Raw genomic sequence first — 12,601 nt, forward strand, 5'->3', positions numbered from 1 at the left:
CTAACAGACACTGACAAACCAAATGCTGCTTTACTTGTTTATTTAAGTTTATTCAAGCCTATAATCTATGCTTTATGCCTTATTCTACGTTAAACCTTCAATTTGTATTCAAACACGAAAATACATAATTTAAAAACGTGGCAAGCAGCTCAGTTCAGCGCTGACATTTTAGGTGGCCTGTTGATGGACTGTATGCTTTCTTCTACTCAATTTTAAGTCTATTACAAACATTGTGGTTTAGTCAAATATACCACTATTGAACACAATCCAGAGTTTTAACAAAATATTAATGGGTGCTGAAATGATTTTGTAGCTTCCAGCTTCAAGAACACATTCTGAGTTTATCATATATCTGCAGCAGCAGAATCTATCGGCGAGCAGGAGAGCTGCGTGCATTTCCACAGATGGCACATGAGTGGTAGCTTTTTTTGATTATTATTAGAGATACTTGACACAGAAACAGGACTGATCCAAGTCAAAGAGCAATGCTGTCACACAGAGTCACAGTTTATGCATCCTATTCTGTGTGCATGTAGCTCTGGATGTGTGCATGTACCTGCTGCAGGTCAGCCAGGGAGTACAGGTGGATGTGCTGTAGGAGGTATTCCCGGGGGAAAATCCTGTTGAAAGAACAACAACAAAAAACCATTTGTCCGTCACTTTCTATACAAACAGTTTATCAGGTTTAAACAGTCAGTGATGCTGATACTCCAACTCTTCTCTTTTGACCACGGAAAAAAGAGAAAATCTGGATTTAAAAAATGTTTGCTTTGTGATGAATCTCACAAAGATCATCCCACAGCAAGGTAGAGCCTGATGTTGTTTACACCGTGCATGAGAGATTTATGCTACAATATACAAAACTGAGACGGGGTACCGGCGATTATACTGCTGACCCTTCAAAGTATTTAATATTAGTCATGTAGCATTTTGATGAATTATAAGATGCATGAATAAAACACACAGTATGCTTTGCACTGGAGACACTTAGAATCCTGCAGCATCATAAAAAAGCCACTGCCATGACATTAACCAACTATTGTTTATGTCATGGCAACAATTACTAGCATTACTGCACACAAACTGAATTCAAGTTAAATCTTAAACTGGCTTCTAATAAAACCATGCGAGGGAGTTTTACTGCAATACACTCAGTCATCTAAGTGTATAAATAAGAACAGAATGATCAAGCTCTGTGGGCCCATTATGAGCACATTTAATGTTTAACCACCAGCCATTCAGTGCAGTGATTGCTAAACAAAGTAATAATATTAATCTAGAGGCAAAAGCTTTCTCATTTCCTTCAGTAGTGTTTGACGAAACAGACGGCAGAGGTGTGGTGTGTGTGTGTGTGTTTGGTCCAACAATTTATTTTGGTTTGTTTTAGTTTAAAGTTGCTGGATGAGGAAATGTGAAATCTTTAAGATTAGAATTAGGTTGTGTTTAGTGAGAACATAAGACATTTAGCTGCAATGTTCAAGGTTACTGTGGGGGGCTACAGAGGGATTATGCCAACAAATGTCCTCACGAATCAGGAAAAACACACGAGTGTGCTATGAGGCCTCCTCTCAGACCTCTAAGAAGGATGGCACCACCTTAAATCATGTCTAAAGCTGTGCTGAGTGTCATTAAAACATAAGGTTGAGTGCATGGGTGAAGTAGACGCCTCATGGTGATAGGCACCACTGATAAACTGCTCTGTTTGGAACATTACCAATGGTTACCACATCAGCATTCATAGAAACTCTCTCTCTCTCACACACACACACACACACACACACACTCTGATTGTGTCGTCCATGTGCGGATGAACACACCCTCAAAGTGTGTGCTGATCTTGATAAAAAGACTTGAGAACTAATATGTTTTAGATTAGCAAGAGCACACACCAATTCATGTACACATATGTACACACATGCCAACAACTGACAGTATTTGTGCAAGACCGGATAGGATCTAATTCTATATTTTATTTCGATATCCTCTGGGCTATTTCCACTCCGACTGACACACCTTTTATTAAATTCTGTTATCCCTCAGTGATTATTATTGTGTACTGAAGGTGGGTCTGACCTGAGTAGGTCTGTGTACAGATGTAGGAAGAAGTTGTGCAAACGAGTATGTTCCTATGTGTAAGTAGTGGACAAACCAACAAATTACAACATGGAGCAAACAAAGCAGCATCTCGAGGCAAAAACAAGCTTATCTTTTAAACCTCTGGATGTCTTTTTATGTTGACAAAGTGTCAGGGAAGTGCTGATACAACTTACGTGAAGCTTTACATTTTTGTCCATCACACAGCCTCCTGAGTTACTAACGCAAGAACAGCAACCTGCACGTAACTCCATGACATCCCCACTGAAGTCAGGAAGGACATCACAATGTTGTATGTACAGACGGGAATTAAAGCACTTCTCAGACAAGCGTACTATCGATATGTTGATACGATAATGCCAGGCATTAGGATACAGAGATTCTATGTTACTTGATACAATGAAGGAAAATTATCTGTGTAACCAAAGATAAGCATAAGCTTTCACCTGTGGTCTGCATTTTACCCCTGTGAGTTTCTTCTTCTTCACCACAACTTGTTTAACTTTACATCACTCTTCACTGATAAGTGGCAGCACAAGGAATCATGAAATAGTGACTGGAACATCAAATCTATACGTGTTCTGCCATTTTGAGTTTATTTCAATGATTAACATATTTTAAGAGCAAACAATACCATTAGTTTTCCTAATCGTGTACAGACATTGGAAAAAGAACACACTGTCCTGTCCACATGCAGTCCTGTGGAAAAAGTAAGCACACCCTTACTGCTTGCATACTTTATACTTTTATGACTGTTTATGTCTAAATTTTATCTACCATGTTTGCTATATATACATTTTTCTTATGTTTTTTATGGTATTGTTTACATGTTACTGTAAGGTGACCTTGAGGGTCTGAAAGGCGCCTATAAATAAAATGTATTATTATCAAAAGAATACGTAGCAGCCAAGTGGTGCTAATCAAATGCATTTCATTAACTGATCATCAGAAAGTGTGATGATCTCTATAAAAGTAGTTTTGGCAGTTTGCCGGTCTGGAGCATTCAAGTGTGTTCAATCCCACAATCTTCTCAGGAGTGGACGTCCTAACAAATTCACCCCAGGGTAAGATCAGGCAACGCTCAGAGAAAATACAAAAGCAAGCTACATCTCAGAATTAATAAAATTAATTCTATTCAGTTTTATTAATATACTGTGCCAAATCATAACAGCAGTCGGAAGTCACTTTATGTTAGTAAACCACAGACCCTATAACAATACAGCAAAACCCAACAATCAGATCCCCCCCATGAGCAAGTACATGGTGACAGTGGTAAGGAAAAAAAACCCTTTTAATAGGAAGAAACTTCTGGCAGAGCAAGAAGGGAGGGGCAGACATGACCAACAATTTTAAAAAAAAGACTGTTTGGAAGGGTTGCCAGAAGAGAGCTGCTCTCGGAAAGCTTTGCTTTGGATCGCAAACTTGCATCTGAAGAGATGAAAGCAAAGTGGAGATGTTTTCTCATAATGCACAGCACCACATTTAGTGAAAATCAAACACAGCATATGAGCACAAACAACTCATACCAACTGTCAAGTACTGTGGTGAAGGGGTGATGATTTGGGCTTGTTTTGAAGCCACAGGACCTGGGCACCTTGCAGTCATGGATTCCACCATGAATACCTCTGTATACCAACGTAGTCTAGAGCAGCGGTCCCCAACCCCCGGGCCTCAGACCGGTACCGGTCCGTGAGTCGTTTGGTAAGTAGTTGAGGCTCAGGTGTGAAATGTATGGTTTTCAGGGTTTTTATCGGTTTTCAGCGTTATTTTGTTATCGTTTTTATCGTTAACTCTGTTTTCCTGGGTCTTTTCACGTGTGTTATTAATAAATCTTCTTTTTTCGGTACCGGTACTAGTTGTATTTTGTTGTATTTATCCGCGACACCTTAATTAAAGGCCGGTCCGTAAAATTATTGTCGGGCATAAACCGGTCGGTGGCACAAAAAAGGTTGGGGACCGCTGGTCTAGAGTCAAATGTGAGGCCATCTGTCTGACAGTTAAAGCTTGGCCAAACTGGGTCCTACAACAAGACAATAATCCAAAGCACAGACGCAAATCTTCAACAGAATCTCAGAAATAAAAAAATTTAAAAAAAATACAAATTGAAGAGTCCCAGTGGTCCAGTCAAAGTCCTTAGTTAGATCTTTACCTGACTTAAATGCTGTGTTGGGCTCTTAAGAGGATTGTGCATAAACAAATGCACCGGCAACTCAATATACTCAAGGCAACGCTATAAAGAGGAAATTAAGTGGGCCAAAGATTCTGGACTTCTTTAAGTTGCTTGAAGACGTTTCACCTCTCATCCGAGAAGCTTCTTCAGTTCTAAGGTCAAATGGTGGAGAGTCCCAGATTTAAACCTAGTGGGAGTATCCCCCCACAGAGGGACAAAAGGACCCCCTGATGATCCTCTAATCGCCTGAGCCAAGGTGTGAAACTGGGTGTGGGTCCCAATCAGCCAGAGTTTCGGGTGTGTTCATTGTGAAACCTGGCCCCACCTTATCATGCGAATTCCTGAGGTCAGATGGCCCAGGATGTGAGTGGGCGTTAAGGCGTCTGGGGAGGGAACTCAAAACTGGATTATAGATGGCAGAGAGTTGGGGTCGTAAACCATCGCCTCTGTTCAAAGATGGTCGCTCACAGTGGACATAGATGGCTTTTCTTTCCAAGCTCCTTTGACTACAATGACCTGGATGACTGAGAACCTTAACAGACATGGGCCAAAGATTCCTGTGCAAACCTCTCATAGTGTCCGAGAACCACTGCACAGGGCCACAAACACAGCTTTGAGGGCCCCGTGTGGTTCCTTGTGTGATTGTGTTTCCATAGCATATCTCTTCAGATCCCCTGAAATAAACTAATGACTACGGAAAGGTTTTAGCGCCATGGCCCTCATCAATCCTGCAGTGTTTGGAAGTGACGGGGCACTGGCCGGCACAAGCTAATGGGACAGAAGTAAACACAGAGCGCCACGATGCTGCTCGGCTTGACTACTACGGCATGACTGAAATGCTTTTTTTTTTTTTTTTTTTCTGGAAGTTGAGTTTGTGATCCCGATTTCCTATTTTAAAATGTTAGAAACAGATTTATATGAATGTTAGGCTTACATTGCATTATGGTGACTGTAGCATCCATCAAATCTAGTTTCTGCTCTCAGCTAGGAAACTATAAGAAAACGCAGACTTGGGTTGATCACTATTTAAATTGCCCTATTAAAATATAAGTCATATTACAATTTCCTCTTGATTTTAAATGCAAAACTATTTATAGCTCACTTAATCAATGATCCGAATGCATATTTCAGTGTTTTTCTGCCCACTAACCAACTGATGAATCATGCATTTCATCTCCACATGTAAATATTTTTATAGACTTTCATCTTATTTGTTGCCAACATTAAAGTATGACAAATCTATGTGCTGCTTCTCCATTAGGAATGCTCTGTTAGTGAACCAGACCGGGGCAAGGAGCATCCATCACTGCACAGACAAGGCTTTCAGTGTGTGATCCCACTCACATAAACAGTCGTCCCCCCTGACCATCACACACATCGACATATACACACACAGACACATGTCTTTAATGTATAAACAGTCTATACACACACAAAGGAATGCATGCAGATAAAAGTTATGATAATATATACATATGGACTCAGACACACACATATGAGCATGTGCATGTCACGCAAGGAGAAAATAACAGTCAGTCATAAAGCATTATTAAGGTTTCTGATGTGGAACATTTATTTTTAAATAATCTCTGCATATTCATCTGAGCAGAGCTTCCTTAAAGGATCGTGTTTTGTCTCATGTTTTCCTCCTTCCTTTACATTTAGCCATATAACTTGATAAGCTTCTCGGTTAGTTCAAACAACTTAGCTCTTTCCTCCATAAACATGACATTTGACCACCTCCCCAGTTCTCATAATGATGAGTTTTGACAACTCAGGATATATTACATTAGAGTAGTTTCCAGGCTTTTCCGGGGAGAGACCACCCTCACTAACTTCTGATTCACAGCCAGTCATTTTTTTCTATAAGCTGGCCTTAAAAATGACAGAAACCACTCAGTTCAGAAAAAGGCTTCAAGGCTTTCTCTTAGTCGGCTTTCAAGGGGTGAAGAGTTAAGGCTGGGTCGGGGTATCGGCTTGTACTTGCATTTAAGAGACATTACATGAATTTAATTTTCTTGCAAAATTCTTCAGGTCAATCAGCACGAGACATTTCAATTTGTAAAATATTTGCGTACCTCCTCATTACTGCTCACATAAAGTAAATAACTGCTGGGCTACAGAAATGCATCTCAGTCCCACAGTGTTCATACCTTCGTCTGAGGTCCTCAGCAACGGTTGCTCGGCAGCTGAACAGGTAGGCCCGCAGTGACTGGAGCTGCTGACGGAGACGCAGGACTGTGCTCAGAGGCTCACAGTGTTCATACAGACAGGGGTTAAGCTGCTGGATGTCCAGCAGTGGCTCTTCATACACAAACTCCAGGAACTCCTTGGCCTGTTTGGACACCTGGAAAAGTTTACATTAAAATGACTGCATCAAAGACCACTGACATATGAGGGATAATCCTGAGCTCAGACTTTAATGCTTGACAAGATAGAACAAGATAAAACCTGGGTGGCTAATTTTATTTACCCCCCGCCCAGAGCTACAGTAGCCATTTTCTGCTTTTTCTATTAATTGCTAATAATGTGGGGGGCTGGAGTCAGTAAAAGAAGTATGGTTGGCTAGTTGAAAAATAATCCCATATTGAACACAAATCTAAGACCACGCTTTCTGGCAGTAGCTTAATATTTAGCGTACAGATGTGATAGGATCAATTTTTCTCCAGTACTTACTGGAAACCTGCAGATCTTTAACAGTAGTCTTACAGTATACTATAAGCTAAAACATGACAAGGCTTTTTAAGCCCCAAAGCCCCTCCTCTAATGATTCTGCATTAAAAATTTGTTTTTTCTTTCATATTTCTGTGTGTATGCTTTCATACCTTGTGCTTGCTGGTGTCCCAGTTGTGCAGCAGGCGTGCTGGGATGAGGAAAGAATTGTCCTGATGGCAGCTTTGGCAGTAGTACCAGCCACTATAGTAACAAACCTTCGCCTTTCCTCTGGACAGACCAATGGGACGCTGACAACCTGAGGAGGAAGTCATTGATGAGTATATGTGTGCCTTCAAATTTGGTACTTTAGTGTGTCTGAATGCTATCAGGACAACTCAAAGTCACACAATTTGCTTTTCAGTCCCAAAACATTTTAATCCAAAAGTGTTTTTTTATTGTCTCTGACTCACATATCATCAAATTGCAGCTTCACTAAAGAGATCCATATCTGTAGCTGTATTTGTTATCATGGGCTAATTAGTATTGCACACACTTGGTGTTAAAAGTGCACTGAAGCAGACAAAGACGAGCCCTGAGAGAGAGCACAAAGGCTGTAATGCAAATTGGTTGGTGTTAATATGTATCGGTTTATTGCCCCACACTAAATGCCATGCTAATCCAGCCAAGTAAACCTGTAGATAATAAACAAGATAGCCTCTATTTGACAAGATGCTCTGACCCCGATAAGGTAATCCATTGGATCAGGAAACACAGATAATCAAACTTAAATTATCACCTTGCAGGTTTTATACCTCTGACAACCAGGCAGGCTTATATCCATGCCTGTTCACTCATAGTATATGTAGTGAATACCTTGAAAGCAATTAATGGGTGAGGACCAAAGATCAGTGTCACTCGGTTTAACCAAATGTGAAATATGGTCACAATCTCTTATCCATCCCTGAATTATGGTTACATAATGGTCAAATGTTTTTCTTGCAAAATAATAAATAATATGATGTCACAGTGAAGTGGACCTTAGACACAGTTCATGAACTTGTCGTTCCTTTTTTATGTTTTTTATTCTGACATTTTGATGTTGTGATGTTTTGAGGTTGTGTTATCTTGACAAACCAAAGCCACTCTGAAGACAACAGCTGCCTGCGAGTGATCGCAGACCTGGCCCTCGGCTTCAAACCAATCGTTCAAAAGGCATCCAGATCAGAAGCTGATTGCACACCGTCATTATAACTTGGGTCGTGCTGTGGTCCACAACCACCGTTTTCTTTAGTGTGACTAGGGCATAACAAAGTGGGTGTGTGTGTGTAGCTGTGTGTGTGGACAGACATTGTAGGGTGGGGCTAGCAAAACTGAAATAGTTGTTCATGCAAAGTTCATGCAGTGCCTGTGTTTGGAGGTACGCAAATAAACAAGCTCTTGAGCCAGACTTTCACTCTTTCACTCATTACACAACCGTTTGTCACATTTTGAATAAACACTGCGAGCAGCTTCCAGAGAGACTGCCTCCATATTTATGCCACAGTGGGTATAATGGGTGCTTTTTATCATGCTTTCCAGTGACTTTTCAAAACAAGTATAAAGCCACTGATGGTGTTCACAAATGTGTGTGGAATGATGATGAAAACTTCTTCTCTGTATGTTTGCTCAGCTTTGTAAAAACTTCATACACACTAGTTTGGTTCCTGTGCCTTTTACTGCTTTTAATAGAAGAATTTCATCTTGAAACGTTTAATACATTTGGTATTTTAAACTATATTTATGTTGTAGTGAAATATCTTTAAGCGTATCCACAGAGCCTAATGTAGTATGCACTACAGCAACAATATCCCTCTTGTTTTTGGCTGAGGGAGCCTGTGCTGATCTCCACTGCAACACAGAAACTCCTGAAACCACACATGCATTCTTCAGAAAGATGATCCTGATAGTTCCCATTTAGTGCATCTTCTATCCAAAATCTTCACCTCACTGATTTGAGGTAATCCCTAGATAACAGAATCCTGGTTCTCCCAGTAGCCACAACACAGCAGACTCCATTTACAAGGAGCTCTGCAGACCTAAAAGACCAACAGATTCTCTGCTCTATTCAGCCTGATAGCTTCCACACTCTGCTTTGTCTTCCAGGCTCTTTAAAGTTCATTCTTCACCCAAACACCCGGCCCTGCTCTCTGATCACGCGCACCCAAACAGTTGAGCGCTGAAGCAGTTCAACAGGTGTCTCTTATCGCACCATCTTAGCGGACACAGAGCCTGGAGGAAAACAGCAAATGAGGAGAGGCACAGAAGAAAAGATCCTGAAGATTGTTATCTAGGAAAACACAGGCTTAGGAAGCTACGGAAAAAAGAAAAGGAAAAACAGTGGAAGAGGGACATGTGTCAGCGTGTTTGTCAGCTCTGCTTTAACACAAGAAGCGCAGGCTGAATGAGAGGAAAACAGGAAAACAAAGACATAATAAGTAAAAAGCTATTGAGAGATGAGAGGAAAGAAGGGACTGCGTGAAAGAGAAGAGTAAGATCAAACAAGCGCAGATGATGGCAGACAATAAAGACAACTATCACAGACAATAATCTGAAAAAAGGCAGACAATGGTTCAATCAGCATTCAGAGCTGAGCTCCTTCTTTACCTAACCAAAATAAAAAACATATTAATTTGGGAGCTTCACTCACAAAAAGAATGGAAAACCAGGCCCAGCTAGTACTCCACTAGAAGCTTTGATTCTGAGATCAAAATAATCTTTTTTTTTAAATATATTTTACTATTCAGTTCATTTATTGCTTAAGTTTTCTTCTCCCTACCTTTAAGCCAGCTTTCTTCTGATTGGCTATTATTTAAAGAGCAAGTCAGAGAAGAGGATATCCACTCTCTCTGACATCACACAGAGCCAAACATAAAAAAACAAAACCGTCTGAAACCCAGTGTTTAGAGCAAGTCTGAGACCTGGGTTATTGCTCAGTGGGATTAATTACACATATGCCGACCTCAATATTTAAAAATTCTTGCCATATGTAATATGTAAGTGTATATATGACAGATAAGAAGAATAATGCGGCCTGACGGTAGGTGGAAAGTTCTAACATTTTCAAATTCTTAATTTTTTTATGCTTTGAATGTGATGAAATGCTAAACTTTGTCACTGTGAATCAAAGAGATTAGTAACGGATAAAAGAGAATCGTGAACAACTCTGTACAACGCTGTATCCTGTGGGACGATGTACCAAAGCTCACAAAGATCTGAACTACGGAAGAAAAGCTTCCTATAAGTGAGCCTATAAGCGAGTGGCCAGTGCAGTCCCTGGATGTCAATCCTTTTGCCTTTAATTAAAAATGTGAGTAAACCTTACAAAGTGATTTTCCATCTGTCACATGTATGACCTCAACATGAGTCAAAGCACCGTCAGACGTGATTTGCCTGTCTTACTTCCTGTCCGCTGTGTCTCTAATTCATATCTCTAATTCTAAATCAGCATCCATTTTTAAGAATTTATAAAGTTTAAACAATGTGCATTTGTTTTTCTTTAATCAAAACCACTGTGCAAGGATACAATCCTCGACAAAAGACAACGATAAAGTCTTATCTTACTGAAGGGCCAACAATTGAATACATATGTGTAACTCACTTCTAGTTAGGCTTATTACAGCAATGAGCTCATGCTGCTGTTTTGGTCAATGCTCTTTCCAAAAAACCACAATCCGCTGGTTGGGAGCCAGCAGGCTGAGGGGATGGTTAACAATCAGAGAAACACTATGTCACTTCGAGGAAACGGCTGACCACCAGATCAGCTTTCTGGCCAACTGTGGTCTCAAATTTGGTGTGCTGCTGTTGGGACCAGAGGAACAAAGACAGATATGTATGTAGCCTGAAAACATTTGCAAACCGAGTAACAACCTTTAACCTAACCTCAAATTCTATATCATGAGTAAAAGAAGAGAACACACCCACGCTGACTGGTCACACGGTGGCGAAAGGACCTCTACAGCAGCGGGGGCACTCTGTAGTGTCCTTTGCTCAATAAAACAAAAAGCAAAGTCAACAGCAAAGGCAATGTGGACTACAGAAGATGACAAATATCAAATAACACCATCCGTATAAATCTGATGCTGATCTGTGCCTCTTCCAAACCTCAAAACTGCAGCAAGACAACTGCAAAACATACACACTGCAGGAATTCTTACCAAAGAGCAGAGAGATCAAAGTAAGGACAGGTGGCACTTCTGTGTTCTGGGAGCAATGAGAAATATGTATGCTTTACGTCACATTACTCACTCAAACTAAGGTTGGACTTTTAGGAAGTTGTGTTTTTAAGAATATTTACTGTCATAAAAAGTAAATCAAGTCTAAGCAAGTATTTATATATAGATATACCTGCGATTCTTATCCAAGCCAATACAAAGTGGACACTTAGTGAATGTAAAGTATAGACACTGTGGGTTTAGAAGTATATATCATGTAAATAAACTGTAATAACACACTAGTGACTATACATAAATATGTAAGGACTTTATAAAAGTAATTATATAAATTACAATTTCAATACATAGAAATAGCAGCACTATTTCATCCTTGACAGTCAACTCATTCTCCCATGAGGCACTTTTGTCAGCAGTTTCAGTGGGCGGATTGGAGCATGATTGTGGTCAATATCTTTAACAAGGATGCATATTTTCATCACTGTGAAGCATCTAAATCCAGGCCGAATGAATACCACCCAGCGGCACAACTGCAGCTTCTTTTTATAGCTACTGTTTGTGTGTGTTTGAAGTGTTTGTACATTACAAAGCTGCAAAATCTCAGCTAATTTCCACCCAAACTACAAAGTACATTTGTACTTTTTGGTTATTATGAAGAAGAAAGAAGGGTGATCCCAAACAAACTGTCCACCTAGGATGGTTATGTGGAAGAGTTTCATGTAGACCAGAGCGATAACAGTTTGAAAGACTTTACAACCATCCAACCGGTGTAGGTAAGTGTGTTTCTATTTCACTTAGAAATAGAAATTTGTTAAAATACCTGCAGCGAGTGTATGTGTTAAAAACCTGCAACTTTTGTTGCCTGCAGGACACAAGAAAAAGTTCAACCCCACCACACCCAAACCATTTTATCCATCCTTAATGGAAAAAAGCATTTAGTGAAATAAAGGTCCGCATGACTCCATCTGCAAACTTGTTTGTTTACTTTCTCTACATTAATAGCGTTCATCCAGCTTAGTTTCACTCTATATTTTTCCTCTGGCAGTGGCTCTATGCCCACCAGCCGGGTCCGGCTCACAGTTTGAGAACCAGGTGGTGTAGCTAGCAGGTGGCAGATGAAAAGACACTAATTATGCTTATTTTAACTGAAGTATTAAAAAACAAAATCTCTAGTGGAATAACTGATTACTTAGTAAAAAATAAAATTCATATTGATTTGAGGTTTTAATTAGCCTCTCTAGCATGGGGATTTGCATCTTTCCTCTCTTGTATTATTACAAATTTAATCCATTTATAGGTGCTGTTGAACAAAATAGGCAATAGGCGAAACAACAGTCTGGGCTCATAGCAGGGGTGTAGCCAATTAGTGGCCCCCTCCGACCCACCCCGCACAACCTATACTCACAGAAACAGAGTTGCATCCACTAACTTTTATAAGTTCAACAAATACCGTTGTTTCAGATGCATTTAACAT

At 40.1% G+C, this 12,601-nt stretch overlaps 1 protein-coding gene across 4 annotated transcripts in view; it reads right to left on the reverse strand.

Moving 5' to 3' along the window:
• plekhm3 (pleckstrin homology domain containing, family M, member 3) overlaps positions 1 to 12,601 on the reverse strand; it is a 46,860-nt gene that overhangs the window by 14,168 nt on the left and 20,091 nt on the right. For all 4 annotated transcript variants that reach the window (XM_080902046.1, XM_080902045.1, XM_080902048.1 and 1 more), the window contains 3 exons: positions 7,090 to 7,235; positions 6,418 to 6,611; positions 557 to 620 (listed from right to left, as the gene is read on the reverse strand). In XM_080902046.1, coding sequence (XP_080758172.1) covers positions 557 to 620; positions 6,418 to 6,611; positions 7,090 to 7,235 — 404 coding nt within the window. The remainder of the gene's footprint in view (positions 1 to 556; positions 621 to 6,417; positions 6,612 to 7,089; positions 7,236 to 12,601) is intronic.

This window comes from Rhamphochromis sp. 'chilingali' (genome assembly GCF_963969265.1).
Source record: "Rhamphochromis sp. 'chilingali' genome assembly, chromosome: 14".
Lineage (NCBI taxonomy): Eukaryota > Metazoa > Chordata > Actinopteri > Cichliformes > Cichlidae > Rhamphochromis > Rhamphochromis sp. 'chilingali'.